Source organism: Annulohypoxylon truncatum (assembly GCF_022578515.1).
Source record: "Annulohypoxylon truncatum strain CBS 140777 unplaced genomic scaffold F4807scaffold_5, whole genome shotgun sequence".
Lineage (NCBI taxonomy): Eukaryota > Fungi > Ascomycota > Sordariomycetes > Xylariales > Hypoxylaceae > Annulohypoxylon > Annulohypoxylon truncatum.
The window spans coordinates 1,039,149-1,057,770 of NW_025953791.1; the positions used below are offsets into that span (position 1 = coordinate 1,039,149).

The window sequence follows — 18,622 nt, forward strand, 5'->3', positions numbered from 1 at the left end:
GTGGCTGCAGTCTTGTGTAACATCTACGAATATATAAGGGGCCGAAGACCCTTAAAGGGTCTTAGAGGAGGTTTAGGGGTTGAACAATGTCATTCCCCGCTCCATACTACCGAACTACCAGCGTGCTTCTTGCTTCCAACCTCCACTCGAGACGTAGCTTACAGCTGCAGGCAATCCCCAGACATGCATGACCTTCGACATAAGAAGCAAGCCTTTTAATCAATTATAATTTCGAAGACTCTTTATGAGATTGCGAGTATACTTATGCCGAGTACCCTCTGTACACAGTTTCCAACTATTGCTCAATTTGAAAGGGCAGAAGAGACTTAAGACTTCCCAAATACAACCGCGAAAGTCTTGAACATTCCAAGAGCTATATCGACTTTCTTTGAAAATTCTCGCCATGCCGTTTTAGAAGTCCGAATACGTGTTTATGAAGCGGTAATTAAACATCGGTTACTTTAATTTTTACGAGTGAATATCAAGCTTTTGAATTTCCTATGCAGGTCATAGCCGTCGCTAGAGTTAAGACCGAGCCCCTTTTCTAGACTTCAGCTGCTGCGAATTTAGGAAGGCAGAGAAAAAAACGAATGTGCCCAGCGGAAAGGAGATAAATCTAGAGTCCCTTTCTAGAAGTCTTGAATATTCACCGCCAAGCAAGTCCGTCGCCTTAAGCATCGGCTCCCAAGAAGTAGAAGACTATTGCGAGCTTCCTAGGATGGCTAGTCGATTCGCTGACCGAGTGTCGTACGAGGAGTTTCCTGAATCGGGACTCTGTCATCCCTAAGCGGAAACGGGATTGGCTGCTCGACCCCGGCTTCGTCAGCCCGATGGAACCCGTATTCGAGGCAGATCGACAGGGAAGATCGCCAGCGGACCTTGGCATTGGAGAGGTTGCACAACAACGGTATCCGGTGATATCTGACTGGCGGGTATCTTGCGTTCCCCGGACGCCTCGTCGCGGAGGCTGAAGGATCATCGGCGTCAAAGTCCGGACGGGGGGATAACCGCAACACTAACTTATCTTCGAATAAGATCGCGAGTGGAAATTCGGCCCTTTCTCATTGTGTTACCGATGCGATTCTGCTACGTCGACGGCGATAATAATTTGATCGCAATCTAGCCCGCGAAAGATTTCATTGATACAACCGCGCATGTGTATGGCGTGCGTGCGCATAGGATATACCTAGCCAGTCGTCCCATTCAAGACCCCATCTCTCCCCTCCTCACCCCCAACCGCCTTGCCTCGACGTCCATCTTTCCAACCAAGCAAGAGGGTCACGCAGGAAACAGAGCCGCCAAGAGCCTCCATCGACGTGGGGATGCTTGATTGTGCTCCTGCCTCTCTCGGCAATTGATAGGGGCAACGGCAGAGATGCCAACCTTATTAATTCTCCAGCATCATATGCTATATAACCAAGATACCTTCGCCGATTGGCCAAACCATGGCCTAAGCGCAGGCTGGGCGGAGCAGGGCTTGTCTATAGAAACCGTCGATTCCCTTCAAAGCGTCCTAATCAGATGGTGGGCGTGAGTCGTCCGCCAAGGGCTGGGCACAGCGAATTTGCCGGGGTAAAGAACCAGAATTCGACTGATGCCGCGGGCGCTCTACAAATTAAATCTGTGCACCTACCGCTTTGGGTAGATTGAGATGCTACGACAGTATCTTCTCTCATGATGCCATTGCCCAAGACGAAGCTACCCTCGTCGATATACGATGGTCCAGTATTGGGGTTACGGCATCTTGACCCGAACCGCCTTATCGTCGGGACCTTGGTCTGCGTTCGCGGCATGAATACTTAAGGATCGTCCGGGAGCGCCTAACTTCTCAGCCAGCTTCCTCTCCTCTGTCCCTCACGCCCGAAAAACGAAGATCACAAGGATCTGCAATCGCAAAGTCAACCCCGGGACAGAACACCAAACCAAGATGAGGTACTCTCTGAACGCAGTCGCCCTCGCGGCGCTCTCCAGCTACGCGGTAGCCAAGGAGATGGCGCCAGACGAGACGTTGGCCGCAGAGCTCTTCGACAGCGGCATCCGACACGAGACCATCATGGCGACTAAAGAGGTAAGGAACTCTCAGAGAAGAAACAAACCCCGCTACAATACTAACAGTACGCTAGTCATACTGGGCCGGCCGCAGAGCCCAAGGACTCTTCGACTCCTCACAATACAAGAGCATGGACGCCTCCGTCGCCTCAGTCCCCTGCACCGACGGCGTCGCGGAACTCGTGGCCGGCGACCCGCTCTACACCTTCAAGTGCAGCAAGCTAGACCTGTACGACTTCCAATCGCACGCGGACCTCGGCAGCAACGGCGGCGAGGGCTCCGGATCATGGGGATGGACGAGCCCCGACGGCCGGGAATTCGTCGCCATCGCGCAATCCGACGGCGCCGCCTTCGCGGAGATCAGCCCCGAGGGCAAGCTCGTGTACCTGGGCCGGCTACCCCAATACCCGACCGCCCAGCCGTCGCTATGGCGCGAGATCAAGGGGCTCAAGAGCCTGATCGTGGTCGGGTCCGAGGCCGTGAACCACGGCATCCAGGTGTTCGACATGGCGAAGCTGCTGGACGTCGACCCGGCGCACCCGGTGACCTTCAACAACGAGGACGACATCGCGTACTTCGACGGCCTGCCGACGGGGCGCTCGCACACGGTGCAGACGAACGAGGAGCTGAACTACGCGGTGGCGTCGGGCGCGCAGCCGCGCAACTCGAGCTGCGCCTCGGGTTTGATCTTCATCGACCTGTCGGACCTGTCGAACCTCACCTCGCCCGGGTGCGCGGCGGCCGACGGCTACGTGCACGACGCGCAGTGCCTCGTGTACCGGGGCCCCGACGAGAAGTACGTCGGCGAGGACATCTGCTACGGCTACAATGAGGACACGCTGACGATCTACAACGTGACGGACAAGGCGGCGCCCAGCGTGATCTCGCGCACGTCCTACGAGGGCGCGAGCTACACGCATCAGGGCTGGGTGCTCGACACCCAGTGGCAGCAGTACCTCGTGCTCGACGACGAGTACGACGAGTACGACGGCGCCGGCCTCGGCGCCGCGGGGTATCCCATCACGTATATCTGGGACATCTCGTCGCTGGAGGCGCCGAAGCAGACGGGCTACTACCAGGCCTCGCGCAAGGGCATCGACCACAACCAATTTGTCGACGGCGACTTCGTGTACCAGAGCAACTACGGCGGCGGCCTGCATATCTTAGATATTTCGTCCATCCCGTCCGATCCGACTGGCAAGAGCGTCAGCGAGGTGGCTTACTTCGATATCTACCCCGAGGACGATGAGGAGGAGGGCGGTGGCCAAATCGAGTTCCAGGGTACTTGGAGCCACTACCCTTACTTCAAGAGCGGGTACATCATGATCAACACGATTGAGCGTGGTGCTTATGTTGTTAAGCTGTCTTCCTAAAGGAGGACTCCGTCAACGGGAAAGGAGGCGAAGGGTTGATTATTTGAACTAGTCTTAGCGGGATAGATATAATCTTACGAAATACTTCAAAACATTGTTTGGTCTCTTCCACCTTTGGTGATGATACAGTGTGTAGAGTACCTTACGGCTGCTATGACTCATCTGATACCTGACAAACTGCAGAGGGTTAATAAGTATAAACAAAGCATAGACTTCCATGTGAAATCAACATATAGTGCAGTGGTACCAAGTGGTGTTTGCTTCAAGTGAAGCAAGATCATGAGCATTCTATGTTGGTTTCTCATTTTTGTTTTCCTCAACATACGTAGGTTCGATTCACCTTTTGATCCTGCCATTTTTTTCTCGTTTTTTTATTATTACCATTATTTATAGGCGAACAACAATCTAGAACTACCTATGGAGACCATTGATTTCTTTAAATTTTCATTTTAACCCCTGCGAATCCTGCTTTGGCGACCCGTCTGCATTAGTCGTCTCCCCCTTCTTCTGCAAAAGATAGTCGCCGCCGCGCCATGCCTTGTAGACACCGTACAAGCCCTGGAAAGGCCTAACATGGCGGAGGGCCGTAGGCATCCTCGAGTTCTCTATAGTTTTCTTCTTCGCATACTCGTCAACCTTGACCTTGTCGTAGACACTTGGCAAGTGAGCCGCATGATACTTCTCGCGAACACCTTCGTACGCAGGCCGGTTATATGACTGCCAGAACTCCTCCTCGGTGTAATAAGCCTGCGCATATAACGTCTTGTTACCGCCTAACTCGTGCAATTTCTGTTCAATTGCCCGATTCAAACGCACCAGCTCTTCGTAGTCGCTCGGGCCAGGTCCCCAGATGCCGAAGTTGAGCATAAATTCGGGGCCCTTGGGATCCGCGAAATCGGCATGCAGGCCGTGCGCCGAGTCGGGCGCGTCTCGCCGCGTGCGGATCGGGCACAGCCAGATGGGGTAGATGCCAAGGGTCTGGTCTACCCAACGGTAGAACTCGTCGACAGCGCTGTAGGGCACACCAACGTCCTGGATTATATAAGTATCCGATAATCCGCTCTTATGCAGTGCATGGTACATCACGCGGGCGTGCATGTACGTATCTAGAATACTGCGTGTGATTCGGTTGAACGGCGTGAAGAAGTACTTGTAGGCATATTTAGCCACCCAGAATCCGCCACGATCCCATCGAAACAGGTAGTCAATCAAGGGAACGTAATCAACAACTGGTTGTTTCGATTTTTCAGCTCTTTTCTGCACGTCGAGATAGAACCACGAATCGTGGCGTCGCAAGTATCGCCGCGGTTTGGCACCTTTGGGTATGGCGTCGACTAAGCGACCGGAACACACGACGGCTGTCTTTGGCGAAAACGCGATCGCATCGACAAACTCGACAGCAGGATTCGCGACTTCTTCTTGGATCTTCTTGCTGGCCTCCGGGACGCCACCCACCGGGTAATGCGTCAGCTCGACGAAGTCAGCGGCGTCTCTTAGCTGAACTTCGAGAAGCGTGACGATGCCGAGCGTTCCGAAAGCCGACGCGGCTCCCCAGAAGAGATCCGGCTTTTCGGTCTTGGAAGCTCTTGATATGTCGCCATTTGGAAGAACGATTTCTATCCAATTGATGGTCGAATCAAACGGTCCGTGGCGACACGAACTGCTCTCACCAGCGGAGCCGCTAAAGCCGCCGCCTACGGTGATGCCGGGGAATTCCATAACAACCAGTGGGACCAACCCATGCTTCACGGTCGCGTTGACCAGCGCGTCCATTGACACATTTGGCTCGACCAGTGCGATTTTGTTATCCTCGTCAACCTCTAGGATATGGTTGAGCTTGCTGGTGTCTACTGTATTGTCGCGGCTCTTGTCGGCCACCCGGGTACTATTCGTAGAGCCATGGTAAACGCGAAACGGCCGGCGCTGCGCGTAGAATTGCCGTAACCTTTCGGAGATCGATGCTACCGCGCCATTGTGGGCTTCCATAATCATTAATCGACGCGTCTGTTAGACTGAGTTGAACAGTGAAGATTCGCGTCACCGTGCTGTTAGATTATGAAACATAATAAGCCGAGCTGACTAATCAAGCTTGCAGCTGGGAACAGCTGACGCGGATTAATCCCTACCCCTATCGTGTTACTCTCGGGGTTGAAGACGTTGCTTATTGTAATAGGATTCCAAATTCCTTTTCATGGACTCAATGGGCTTTCCTCTAAAATGAATAGAAAGTTATACTATGAAGACGAAAAATACCTACCATTTCACCATGTTAGATCACTTGATCATTGTAAATATTCGTATTCCTCAATGAGTCCTGCTATTTCCCAAAATTCGAAAATTCCCACACTAGCTAGGTTTAGATTAAGAAAGTCTTACCATTCATATGGGCGGGTATATCTTTTCCTAAGTAGATGGGTGTACATTTCCCACATTTAAGGATAAGTGGCTGTGAATTGGCATGACTTTCAAGCTAGCCAATCGCCCTCCAATCTACGCAATGGATATATGTCAAGATATTAACAACACATGTCGGGACTAAGAAGATTACCAGCTAGGTAACCTATAATAACAGTCTCATATGCCACTAGCGCATGAGTTCTGGTAGAAATGTGGTAGGACTCGTTCATGCTCCCTTTTAGAGGGCAAATAAACTATAGCTAAGGGGCAATCTCACTGGAGACAAAAGACAGGTAGCTTGACTCACCAGCCCTACGAAGTGCTTTGGAGGTTAATGGTGAAACCCGTCTCGTAGTTCGCTGCCGCCTCGTAATCGTTCGTAATTTCGTATCTTTATTTCGTCCCACAACTTTATCTTCACTCCCGACTATCCCCTCAACTCCGCAATATTTCTCACCATTCCAAAGGGTATCAAGTAGTTCTCGTATTGTCGTGTCGCCGGATCATCCACCTTTCGCATCGTTCACCTAATGCAGAGGCTAATTAAATGCGTCTTGGCTGACTCGCAGCTCATGAAATGGGGTAATTATCAACTGGCTCTCAGTAGCTGTCAAGCTTCGTCGACTAGGCAATCTTTTGGATCTTGACCCACTTCTCTTTTTTTGCCCGTCTTTTCTTACAGAGCTGGAAGAACCATTTCAACCATTCAAGTACTGTCTCGTACTTGATAATAAGAATAGTTCCCAATTCGACCGGGATAGCAATATGCCAACTATGCTTTGTTAGTATACCACAATCGAAGGTATGCACTCCGGACCGGGCAGAAGATAAACTTACAAATACTCTACCCCATGATCCTTGACTGCTGGAAACTGCTCGAAGTTCTGCCCAAAGTAACTTGTTATGAGCATCATCGGAAGCACAGTGGTGCCTATGACCGTAAGAGCCTTCATAACGCCACTCTGTTTCGTCGACACAGTACTGAAGATTAATTGGACTAGATTCTTGGCCACTTGTTTGAGTGTGTCGAGATCGCCTGTTACAAGGACACAGTGGTCGTACTAGAAGAAAAGAATTAGTCGCATACTTTAAGGGAAGGGATATCGTAATGACTTAGTAATGTCGATTAAGTACTTACAACATCGCCGAGGTAGGGGTAGCTTGATGGTGAGATAGTAACACCCCCAAATGTGTTCTGGAGCTCTGCCGTGGCAACACCTTTCTGCGCTAGCTTTGCTCTATCGCGTAGAGTCTTGACAAGCGTCTGAATCGGATTAACAAGGCTGAACATTTTGTTAATTTCCGCGATAATGATGTAGAGCTTCTTGGTATCCTTGATCATGGGCTTTTCCAGAACATCTAGTTCCAAATCTCCCAATACGTCGGCGTAGCACGCGGCGACAGGTATAGCCATGTCGATAATGGCGTCAATTATGGCTTGCATAACCATCGACGTAGCACAAGATCGTCGTAGGATCGTAGACGGGCCTGCCAACCTAGCCAAGATGGGTTTCTCTACATCATTGGCGGACTGCTCAAAGAATGAGATAATAGTGTTGTCCGTGGTCATAAACACGGACACCTGTTCTACCAACACTGCCAAGCCTCTAGCAGCAAGAGCTGAGTGCTCTTCCATATACTCATTACGGGCGGTATTTGGGGAGGCGCGGTATTTTTGCAGTGTGCGAAGTTTGTTGAGATCAAAGGTATCTCGAGGAGGGGGAGGTAGGGGGCCTTTTTCGAGGTCAGAAGGCGTCGTCGAATCCTCAATGTCTTTATCGCCGAACCATGTCCGAACTTTCTTCGCCGCGCCTTTTACCGAATCAAAACTTCGTACACTCCATGTGTCATTACTACCCTCGTCATAATCCTCATCTTGTATCACACGAACCAATTTCTGGCACGTAAGAGTGATAAAAGCTTGGTCGTGATGCCTATAAGGTAATTAGAGTCGATCGTTAATCATATTCATTGATCGTAACGAGGTATACTTACCAATCAACTTTAGGAGGATTGCTTGTGGTTATTGTGTCCTCAATGTTGAGAGGGTCAAGGCTCTTATATGAGCCCAATGCTTGGACTACATCCCACGACAGACCGTTAACGTTAATCCAGCGGCATTCTACCCATCTGGGCTGCGGTATCTTGATGAAATTAACCAATTGCTGGTTATCTAATCTGTGGACCTGTAAGGTCTCTCGTGAGAAGTCGATGACTGTGATCTGGCACTCTGCCTGCAAGTTAGGCACTGTGCCCTGCCCACCATCCGGCTTTGAAGGGTCAATGCCAGGTTCAGCACCTGGCCGCCATCCTGGATGACCTTCATAGTCCTGGATGTTCTGAATGGACTTGATTGTGTTGGATCGACTGTTGTGTTGGCGAATGCCAGACACAGAGGATAGCGAGAAGCGTGGCTCAGACTCGGGGATAGCTGACATGCTGGCATTCTTGGTAGCATGACTAAGTGCTTGAGGTGAGCCGGGAGGGATTGATAATAAGCCTGATGGTACATCCGCGCGGATTAAACGGCTATCGGGCAATGATAGCCGCGGCGACGATGCCTTGAAGCTATCGCTTTCTGAGGATTTAATTGACATTGTGTCCTCATCGGCGATAGCTAATACAGGCGTATCCAGAAAGGTAAGAAGAAGATAGATAGCCAATGTGATTAAAAGAAGTTTATAATAAGTAAAGAATGACTCCAGGATTTTCAAAACGATTACCAGATATTTCATAAGTGAATTTGGTAAATAATTGCTTCTTAATCTTGCGACTATTAAGTACACACGCGGTATTAATCCTTCGCAGGCGACTTAGCTGCTCAAAAGGGACGTGAATAAGCGTTGACAAGAAGTTGAAAGTGCATGAAGCGTTGAGGAGGGTTGGAAGATTTAGTGCAACTGCCCTGAGCATTTATTTTTTTAGAGGTTGTCAGTACGGAACGCACAGGCCTGTCGTTACGGTCCTTGGTAGGTGACTTTAGGTGTCCAATGCGTTGCTAGGGCACGGTATCGCGCTATTTGTAAGTTGGTAACCAAGGAGACTCATTCACAAAATATGGACTTGAAAGTTTAAATCATAATTCAAGCTATTGTAATATTTAAACACCTTCATAAATAATTGGACTAGAAGTTTTTTATTTTGGAGAATAATTGGATATGGTTAGACTTGGATATATATAAGAGGGAATGGTAATGAGTATGATATATTGATAGCATATCCTGAAAAGACCTCTAAGACTAGAAGTCTACCTACCTAATGACTGCAAGGAACAATTGCCCTGCGAACCTACGTACTAGGTAGTTAATGATCATTTTCTATCGGTAGATAAAGAATCCTCAGGAGGATATATATTTAGTTCTAAACAATTATTCTTAAACAAGCACAAACACGTATACCTCTGATTCTACGATATTGTCTAACAACAGCTTTGCCTTACAAAACAGTAGCCAATCAGATTTAAGACAGCATGACCTAATAGGAAATCACCATGTACCTAGCAGTCAACTTACTGTCTATAATTGGTTAGCGCTGGCACTAGAGGTAGACTGTGGAGATGACGTATTTGGCGTTCCTAAGAAGCTGTCTTGGATATAATTTTTACTTTTCCCATATTAACAACTGTTTAAGTAACTGGAAACTTATAAGTCATCATGTCTGAATACGAAGCTCGCCGACTTGAGAATATAAAGCGAAATGAGGCGCTTGTGAAGAACCTCGGGCTCCAGACTGGCTCCATTGCTAGGGATGAAGCGGGACGAAAGACCGCGGATCGGAAACAGCCCGCTGCAAAACGTCGCAAGCTTCATACCAGCCAACCTACACGAACATCAGCTCGAATTGCAAGTACATCAACTCAGCCAACTTACAATGAAGACGCTCAACAAGACCCGTCTCTGTCAAAGCGGAAATCTCACAAAAGCGCACCAGTTCCTAGGAGTCCAAGTCCGCATCTGTCGCCTACCCAAGATCTTAAAGCCTTAATCGCAAATTGGTCATCATGGACTCCCACACAACCCCCTCCAACGCGCGACGTAGAAGGGACCTACCACTTCGCATCGCACCCCCAATTCACCCCCAACAAGTCCCCCGAAGCCATAATCCGCGAAGGTTCCTTCGGCGGCACATACTGGCGGCCCCTCTACTCGCACCACCTGCACACCACCATCTCCGAAGACTGGCGCGAGTTACCTTTATCCTGGACCTCAGGCCTCGACGCGCAAAAGTACCTTACTAACGAGACCTACGACCCCGAAGTCAACAAATACGGCGTTTCTTGCGGGCAGTCCATCGAGGAGTGGGAAGCGGCCGGGTGGATCGCGCACGAGCACGACGTGCGCGGCTGGTTCCAGTGGTACTGCCGCTTCTGGCTCGGGCGGCGGTGCGCGGATGACGAGCGCCAGATTAGTCGGTGGCGGAAGTGCGTTGGGGAGACGGGGCGCTGGCGTAGGACGTTGCTTAGGAAGTATGTGCAGATGGGCGTACGGAGCGTGACAGACGAAGGAGACGATGAAGGAGATGGGGAAGAGAAAGGGGATGTGAGTCCTGTTGTTCACCAGACTTGTCACCATTGGGCTTGGGAGGTGAGACAGGAGGCGCTGGACCGGTTTTGGGCGGAGGGGAAATAACGCCATGCAGTGTGGAGGTGGTTCACGATACCCTACGCTCACAGTTTGGAGGCATGATGTCTACTGTCCAGATGCTCATGGTTTGCGATAAAAGTGGTTGATTAAAATTGATGTGTTTATCAAACAGATTAGAAATTTGGATTATTCAAGGTACATATTGTCACAAATATGGTCGCTCGCACACGGTTTTCACTCCTCATAACCGTATGTCAGGAAACTACTTACCGGCCATCCGTTGGCCACGGTGTACTCCTTCAGAGAAGTTGTTCCGTGGAGCACCTTGTAGTCCGTCATCGTCCCGCAGCCGATCGTCGAGTTGCTATCGCATTGGTGGCTCTTGGTCTTCTTCACCAGGCCGGCAACGCGCTCTCCGACGTCGCGGCCCTCGTACCAGGCTCCGTGCAGGAATCCGTAGTATTGCGCTGAGGTGGCTTCGCCGGCAAACCAGAGCCGGTCCAAGTTGGCGCGCAGGTTCTGGTGCTTCTCCAGCGTCATGCCGACGGGCCAGTTGCTGTAGGAGCCATACGACCACCTTCGCGAAAATGGTCAGTTCACTGCAATTATTCGGAAATTCCGGGGTTTGCTTTTGTGGGACTTACTCTTCTAGACTCCATCGTGGGTACATGAAGTCGATCGGGTCGGGGATCTCGATGTCGGGGAACATAGCACGGATAACCGCCATAACCTCCGCCTTGGTCACCTCGTCCGATTGCTGCTCAACATGGTATGACTTGTCGCCGACCACCGTTACGAAGATGATGTTGGATTCCTCGATGAAGCCAGGGGCCGAGAGCGACTGCCAAACGGGATAGTAGCCCCGCGTGTCGGGATCGGCGTATAGGAAGAACTGGGTGTCTCGGTCCCAGAAGGTCTCGTTGAACTGCAGGAAGATCTTGGTGTATGTACCCATCTGGAATTGCTCGATTGCCGCGCGTTTCCACTGCGGTAGTGGTGGGTCGAATTCGACCACCTCGTTCTGCAAGACTCCGACAGAAAATGTTGTGATAGCGTCTATCGCCCGTTAAATTAGTAAAAAATGCTTATCGTGGAAGAGAGAAAAAGAACGGGGCAACTAACGTTGAGCTTCGATGCATCCGCCGTCCTCGAGCTGAACAATGACGCCCTCGGGGCCGTACGTGATCCCCTTCACGACAGTCTCTAGCAGGAGCCTCGGGTCATTCTCCTTAAGGAACTCATACGCCTCACCGATCACCCACGTGTTGAAACCCCTCTGGTCCCAGACAAAGTTGTTGGCGTCGCTGAATTGGTAATATGTTAAATTGTATCCGGTAATACCGAACAGTTCTCCGCTCTGCTCGGGTGGGTAAGAGGTTTCCCAATCCCACTCCCACCATTCGAGGGCCTGTGCGTGCATGTCCTTCTTGGGCTTCCAACCAGCAAGGCTTAGGCCGGCACGAATGCTCGTGTCCTGCAGGTTCTGTGTGAGGATGTATCCTGCGTCCTGCTCCAACGTGCCGTATGCATTTTCGAACGAGTCAAATAGGTCGCTGTAGTCGTTGGCGCCGGTCTCGTCGTACGTAAGGATGGAGCTGTAGTTGGAGTAGGTGTTGTTCACGCCGTACTTCTTCGTCAGCGTCCAGACCGGGTTTTCCGGGCCGCCCTCGGAACCGAGACCCTGTACCCAGTTGGCGCCGAGCTCAACCACGTAGGGGGTTCCGTCGGGCTTTTTGCCGAAGTTCGTGTGCCTCACTAGATTTCAGCATTGGAGTTAGCACAATGCAACTTCTCGTCTGTTGTTAATTTTCCAAGGCATTGGATTGAATTTCAAGAATTTCGGCTCCATTGACCTTGCGAAATGAGGGAAGAAAGTGAAATCTGGAATATCTATGAGAATTTGAGCATACCGCGACCTCCGATGTAGTCATTGCGATCGATGATCAGGAAATCCGACACCGACGCGTTCGACAGCGCCTGAGCTGCCGTGATACCGGCAACTCCCGCGCCGAGAACCGCGACGGTCGTCTTACGGCACTCTGTCGCATTATGTCCTCCACGCTCAATCACTCTAGCAGTACATCCGAGAGGCGCGACGAGCGCGCAACACGCGGCGAGCAATCGCCTGTCCGTAAATCTCATCGTGATGTATTGACGTCCTCGCAACGAAAAGAAGTCGTTATTGGCGGGGCGTACTTAGAGAGTGGTAAGCTGCTGTTGAAGTGCAACGACAAGACGCTTCGCTCTTCGCAGCTGGCCCAAAAAAACGAACGAACAACGGCAACAATTTATATCACAGCATTCTCATCCTCCCCCTCCGCAACAGCCGATAAGTAAGATTACCGCGGCAGCGGAGGCTGGCTGACCTCACCTGAGAGCTGTGATATGAATTTCCGATATCTCACCTACGCGATCTGCGCTGCGTTACGATCCTTGGCCCTTTTCCGGCGCGGGGCTAGGCGATTTCGAGCAGCTCTCCGTCGCGTTCAGGTACCGATTACACTAACCTGGGTACGCCTTAGCCCTGTTCCACTGATAAACCGATCTGGGCAACTCTATGCGGGACGTTAGACTATTGTCGGCCTAGGTGCTTCGTCATCGCGGACCTGGGGATTTTATATAACCTGTTGTTGATGATTAGGTAATTGGAACCGCGCCGGGATAAGGATTATGCTTGAATTTATCAACTACATGGTAGATGCCTGGCTTGGAATTGAACTCCAACTTCATGGCCGCATCGTGCCAGAGATAAGAGTATTTGGGGTTAATGGCCTTATGACGATCTTAATCGCATGGATGCCTCAAAGGTTGTGGCCGAGGGTTCGGGAACATGCGCATCAGGTCATAATCGCCTAGTACGAGTTACACTAGCATTCTCAGCTAGGAATTGTACGAATAATACGAATTTCAACTGAATATCTTGTGGCTATGTTTGGGTATCTTCTAGGCCAGTCCCATCTTAACGTGACGCCGAGAGGGGCAGTGGTACCAAGCAAGCAAATAAAACAGCAAAAGCAGAAGGGAATGTTATTCAATGGATATCATAGAAACCAGCTGATCCGACTTCCACTTGAAAAAAAGCAATTCTAACAACAGCCTACCTACTTGTATTTACCATAAAAAGGCCCTCTGAAATAATGTCTGGTATTCGAAATTGGATATGACAAGTAAAAATGCCGGCCAAGGTACGCCTCATCAACGACACGCGGTAGTAGCTGCGGACTGATATTCCTGGCCAAGCAGCTAGTCTCAATACCGAGATGTTGTGACACCAAATAGGTAACCAGATGCGAAGACCATGGATGGGGTATATTCAAGTAACGTGAAATGAAGGGCTGGTTAATCTTCCGATGTGCCTGGCAACCTCGCCATCATAGCTCCTCATTCCCCAGGTCTTCGTGTTCTCCACATGCCTGCCCATCCGCACAGGCCGACGGCTGTGGTGGCGGCCCATGAGGAAATCCTCCCAGGGACCTCCAGTAACTGTTGCGGCCGTGTCCCATGGCTGTGTAGTTCAGACAGCTCGGGCTGTAATGATCCTCGATATTTCCCATCGGCCACATGGCAATGAAACATACCTCATCAGCTTTACACACGCCGCAGTCCTTGAAGTTCGACCAGCCCAGGGATTTTACCAGCGAGCCGATGATTTGCTTGGTAGCATGCATCGCAACTGGCTCGTCTGCGTCCGGGTCCTCGATGACAATCTCGCGGGCTTTGAAGAGCGCGGCGCAGATCGTGGAGGTTGTCTTCTCGAATGCCGCATATACGAGTTTGTCCTCCGAGGTTCGTGGCTGGACTGGCTGGAGGAAGAACTCGGCGCAGCGTTGCCGTGCGCCTGCGAATCCAACGTCGGTCTCGGCATAGTCGATGTATATGTTCAAAAGGCCGTTCAATTCGGCCTTTATGATGTCGATGGAATCCGTTTGGGCGATGAAGGGTAGGCGTTTAACGTATCGAGTAACGATCATATCCGAGACTCCTTGCCAATCTATGGGAGATTGCAGGTGTGATATCGATCGGGCTATTGACTCGGCGACGTGTTCCCTCACAACGTCCAGCTCTTCACTGCTCGCTCCTATCAGTCTAGGCAGCTCAGGTCTCTTCGGATCCGGGTTCGTGAGATTGATCGGGTAAAAGAATGCCGACACCACGGAGGAGTAGTCGAGTATGACACGCGATGATCCAATGTCATTGTAGCGCTGCGAAGCTGCCCTCGCCCACTCAAATCCTGAAATGCCGTTACTATCCTCTGAACCGGGGTTGTCCATGGCTGGTCGTTTATTGGCGGACAGAAGCTTGAGGCCGTCCGTAAAGTCGCAGTATATAATCTCGAAACCGGGCTCCATGCGGATAAACCCGTCGATCTTCCAATCTTGAGCTAGTATGCATAACTTATCGGCTCTTGACCTCTCTTCCCAACCGTCATGGCTCTTATTGCCTAATAGTAGGATATCCTGCGTGTCTGTCGTCCCCGCATCAGTTTTACCGGCAGCCATGCCATCTATATATAGCACATTGAGCGGGCGCACTGCTTGATAGATGTGTAGATGGCCCGGTTCTCTTGAACGTGGAGGACGGTCAGGCGGGTGATGTCCGTCCTGCATTGCCATGCCCATTGGAGGACCTCGAGGGCCTCGATGTGTTCTTCCGTCTGTATGATTAGGACCAGGCCCGGGACCCGGGGGACCACCGCGAGCAAACCCCTCCGCGTGCTCTATTTCAAATGCGAGCCATTCGGAACCTTTTGGTATTTCCTTGGTATGAGTTCCATGGTACAAGAGGACACCCTTCGGAATGACTCCAGGATATAATGACATCCCATTGTGGTGTAAGGATGATCCGAACTGGCGCATCGCATCGTGAACGGAGTTGAAGATTTGAAGTCCATTCTCGCGGGCGCTTTCGAGCGTTGGACCAAAGCTCTTCTGAGATCCAGCACTGCTGAAGCCAAGCGAGGTCACCGCTAGAACCAGCGCTGCCAGCCGGTTCGAAGTAGTTAAGACCATCCTCATTAGAAATTGTCAAGAGTCGCTTGTTCCAAAGCAACAAAATAGCGTAGTACACGAAACATACAGAAAAACACAAGAAGAACAAAACATAAATAAATTAATTTGGGATGTCCCAACCTACCTCATGATCATCGTCGACGTGGTTCGCTAGCTTACTTTGTATTACGCGTCACTCGATACAAGGTACTTGCTTATCGGGCCATGCAGAGGATTCGATAATTCAATCGCATTGAATTAGAAGCCTTCGATCTTGCTTATTTCACGATTTCTTTGGTAAGTTGCCTAGGATAAATGAGCGGTGTATTTTGATGATCAATGAGATCCTGAGAGTATTCAAAAGTTAGGTTTGAATAAACATCAAAAGTTCCAAGTTTGACTTTGGGAAGTTTTACAGGGCCGTTGAAGAATTGATCAGCTCCTAGTTCTGATAGTAGTATATTCATATACGCAGATATGGCAAGCTGTTTAATGCAGATCATTGAAGTTGTAAGCGCATTATATGCTTATGCGATGACGCGAGTTATCTAGTATTGCATATCTGACTATTAAGATAGTACTAGGTACCTAGTAAGTGTAGCTTACGTACGTCTCGTTTTCGGCTGAGGCACCCCTTTTATGGGTATGGGTCTTTGAAGCCTCATTGACGCCTTATTACTTTAAAAACATCCCTACCTGATCGAAATTCCTTGCCTTTATTGAAAAGAAAATCCAAAATATAAGTCCTTCGATTAAAACGATAAAACTAATAAGAACGGAGGAACGGAAAAGGGATAAATTATTAATGCTCGTAATTTCATTTATCCCCCTTTCTCTTGTTTGCTTATTAATATACGAGCTCCTTTTCCTAGCCTACCTTTAATTCACGGGGGCGAATATATTTTATAACTACTTACCTAGGTATTAAGGAGTAACAAAAACCGTGAGTACCACATATGGGTAGTAGTTTGTAATGATATTTACGTATTATCATTTGAAAACACCATAAAAAGTCGCCATTTCTTAACATCAAATATCTTCGTTTGAGCTACCGAGATACCGGTAAGTTCAATTATTCCACTGTAGATTCCAAGTGGTATAAGCCCAAGCGAGCATCATTTAGATTGGAGGCTTGGAAGAAACTTTATCTACCCCATGGTATTATTCAAAAGTGCGATATGTAAGACTCTTGTTGCCACGAAACTCAGATACCACCCTCATGCCTTCTCTAAAGATAATAGCGGAAATATGGTTCATCCAGCAAAGTATTCATGTGGATAGCTTAACCAAAAAATCAGCAACATTAAGTTCAGGAGATGCTTAAGATTAAGCCACATCAATGATTCCCATTCCACGATATGTCCACGATATGGACGAAATTTTGAGGGAACTCAACTACATAGCTTGTTAATAAAGCAGGTAAATAATTGGCTTTAATTTATTCACCAAGAGATGTCTCCTTAGGTATGTATCTACCTACCTGGATACTGTTCATGTTAAATTGCATGGTGGCAACGTAGTTTTAGTGTTTGTAGCCCTACAGAACAACTCCATTGACAATCTATATTAACATCCTGTGACTGAGGCGTTTTAGTTCATGCACCCAAGCGTAAACTATCTCTGTCGAGCTTGCTGATATAACTTTTCATCCGAAGCTTCCATTCTTCTACCATCCCATCTCCGAAACCCTGGTTAATTCGCATTTAAATTGCATAGCCATCTCTAAGTCTATCCAAACCTGTCACGACGAACCATAACCCAACTTCGGAGAACAACAACGTAGATAGGTAATTCTCAATTTCGCAACTTCAATTACGTTAATTAGTTATTCGATTCACTCTGAGATCGAATTTGTTTACATTGAAGTCGGAATTTACTCCGTTATCAATTGAATTGCCGATTGTCTTACGATACTATGGAGCAATCATCAAGCGAGTTTTCCGGCTCTCCTTCAAAGAAGGCAAAAGGCAAAAGACAGAGCCTCACGAACATATTCCCGGAACTTCGGATACACACATCGCCCACTCGTCAACCCCATTCCACATCATCACCATCTGCGTCACCCACTAAATCTCCCACGAAGTCATTGGCGAAAACAATTCCGAAGCTGAAAGCATCAATGCGCAAGGGTTGGCCGAGATGGTTGAGCATTCGGGGAAACTCAGGGGAAGAAGTCGACCTCACCATTCGTATCGCTGACTACCTTCGAGAAGAGGCCAACAACAACGATTTCTCGGAAGATCCCGCGACAATCATCCAAACTGTGAAAAATAAGTCTGGAAGATTTGGCAAAGAAACCGCCGCTCTCTGGGCTAAAATCGAAGATAATCTGGTTGAACTTGTCTACGGATCCAACTATATAGAAACGCTTGGGTCCGATTTCGACATAACAGAAAAGCTTTGCCGAAGGATATTTAGAGGAGAAGAAGTCAAGGCTTATGTGGAAGCAAGGAGTGCGGAATACGAGGCCGCACGAGCCGCTCTTCTGGCCTTGAAGAGGCCAAGCACGTTTGACGACGTGGTAAGAAGCCGGCAAGAAGTCATAAACCATGCCCACGCATTGAATTATGCAATTGACCATGTCGTACTGGATGGTCAACAAATCACAGAGAACTTCCTAAAGGAGGTTCACCGGAAGTTATGTTTTGGTGGCGTTCTGGGAGAGGACGCCGGCAGTCCGGGAGACTATCGGACATGGGAAATCGCGGCCAGACATGGGAAGGATATGAGGTCAAAATCCATATTCATACGGGCATCCGTAGTCGAAGACTACATGAAGGCTTTCGTGGAAGACTTAACGAACGACATGATATTGGCGGAGGAGTCAAAGACGGTGGATCCATTCGACATGGCCAACAGATATTGCCACCGCCTTGTTTGTATCCATCCATTTGGCGATGGAAATGGTCGGATGTGCCGGATTTTGTTGAATGTCCTTCTTTTAAAATATGCAGGCCATGTGAGCACGTTTGGTGGCTCCGACAACGAGAGAGAAGAGTACTTGGATCTAGCAAGACGAGGAAACAAAAAGTTTCATGAAGAGGACATGGAGGTCGCAGAAGAGGAGAAACGGGGACATCGTGAACTCGCAAGATTCACACTAAGAAAATGCAAAGGGACGCTGGAGCATTTGTGGGCATGGGTATCGAAGGACGAGACGAAGCAGTAGAAAAGTTGCGAATGGTATACTATAGGATGCTGCATTTATTATTAGATCGGCTTAAACAATTAT

The 18,622-nt window shown here is 49.3% G+C and overlaps 6 protein-coding genes across 6 annotated transcripts; 3 read left to right on the forward strand and 3 right to left on the reverse strand.

Moving 5' to 3' along the window:
- The first annotated feature begins 1,731 nt into the window (after positions 1–1,731).
- Positions 1,732–3,590, forward strand: F4807DRAFT_312642 (uncharacterized protein). Its single transcript, XM_047995081.1, has 2 exons — positions 1,732–2,068; positions 2,124–3,590. The coding sequence occupies exons 1-2, from the start codon at positions 1,928–1,930 to the stop codon at positions 3,420–3,422; spliced, it is 1,440 nt and encodes a 479-aa protein (XP_047857669.1). The 5' UTR covers positions 1,732–1,927; the 3' UTR covers positions 3,423–3,590.
- A 74-nt stretch (positions 3,591–3,664) lies between these two features.
- Positions 3,665–5,589, reverse strand: F4807DRAFT_312648 (FAD-binding domain-containing protein). The gene has a single exon (XM_047995082.1). The coding sequence runs from the start codon at positions 5,412–5,414 to the stop codon at positions 3,867–3,869; it is 1,548 nt and encodes a 515-aa protein (XP_047857670.1). The 5' UTR covers positions 5,415–5,589; the 3' UTR covers positions 3,665–3,866.
- A 3,883-nt stretch (positions 5,590–9,472) lies between these two features.
- Positions 9,473–10,747, forward strand: F4807DRAFT_471605 (uncharacterized protein; the record flags this gene model as incomplete). Its single annotated transcript, XM_048002936.1, has 1 exon — positions 9,473–10,747. The coding sequence occupies one exon, from the start codon at positions 9,473–9,475 to the stop codon at positions 10,445–10,447; it is 975 nt and encodes a 324-aa protein (XP_047857671.1). The 3' UTR covers positions 10,448–10,747.
- On the reverse strand, positions 10,528–13,290 carry F4807DRAFT_413081 (putative flavin-containing polyamine oxidase). The gene is made up of 4 exons (XM_047996835.1): positions 12,313–13,290; positions 11,525–12,157; positions 11,047–11,458; positions 10,528–10,979 (listed from the first exon to the last, which is right to left on the reverse strand). Exons 1-4 carry the CDS (start codon positions 12,542–12,544, stop codon positions 10,637–10,639), a joined length of 1,620 nt encoding a protein of 539 aa, XP_047857672.1. The 5' UTR covers positions 12,545–13,290; the 3' UTR covers positions 10,528–10,636.
- On the reverse strand, positions 13,291–15,616 carry F4807DRAFT_413082 (uncharacterized protein). Its single transcript, XM_047996836.1, has one exon. The coding sequence runs from the start codon at positions 15,415–15,417 to the stop codon at positions 13,774–13,776; it is 1,644 nt and encodes a 547-aa protein (XP_047857673.1). The 5' UTR covers positions 15,418–15,616; the 3' UTR covers positions 13,291–13,773.
- A 1,689-nt stretch (positions 15,617–17,305) lies between these two features.
- Positions 17,306–18,559, forward strand: F4807DRAFT_457239 (fido domain-containing protein; the record flags this gene model as incomplete). Its single annotated transcript, XM_048001009.1, has 1 exon — positions 17,306–18,559. The coding sequence occupies one exon, from the start codon at positions 17,306–17,308 to the stop codon at positions 18,557–18,559; it is 1,254 nt and encodes a 417-aa protein (XP_047857674.1).
- Positions 18,560–18,622: the final 63 nt, after the last annotated feature.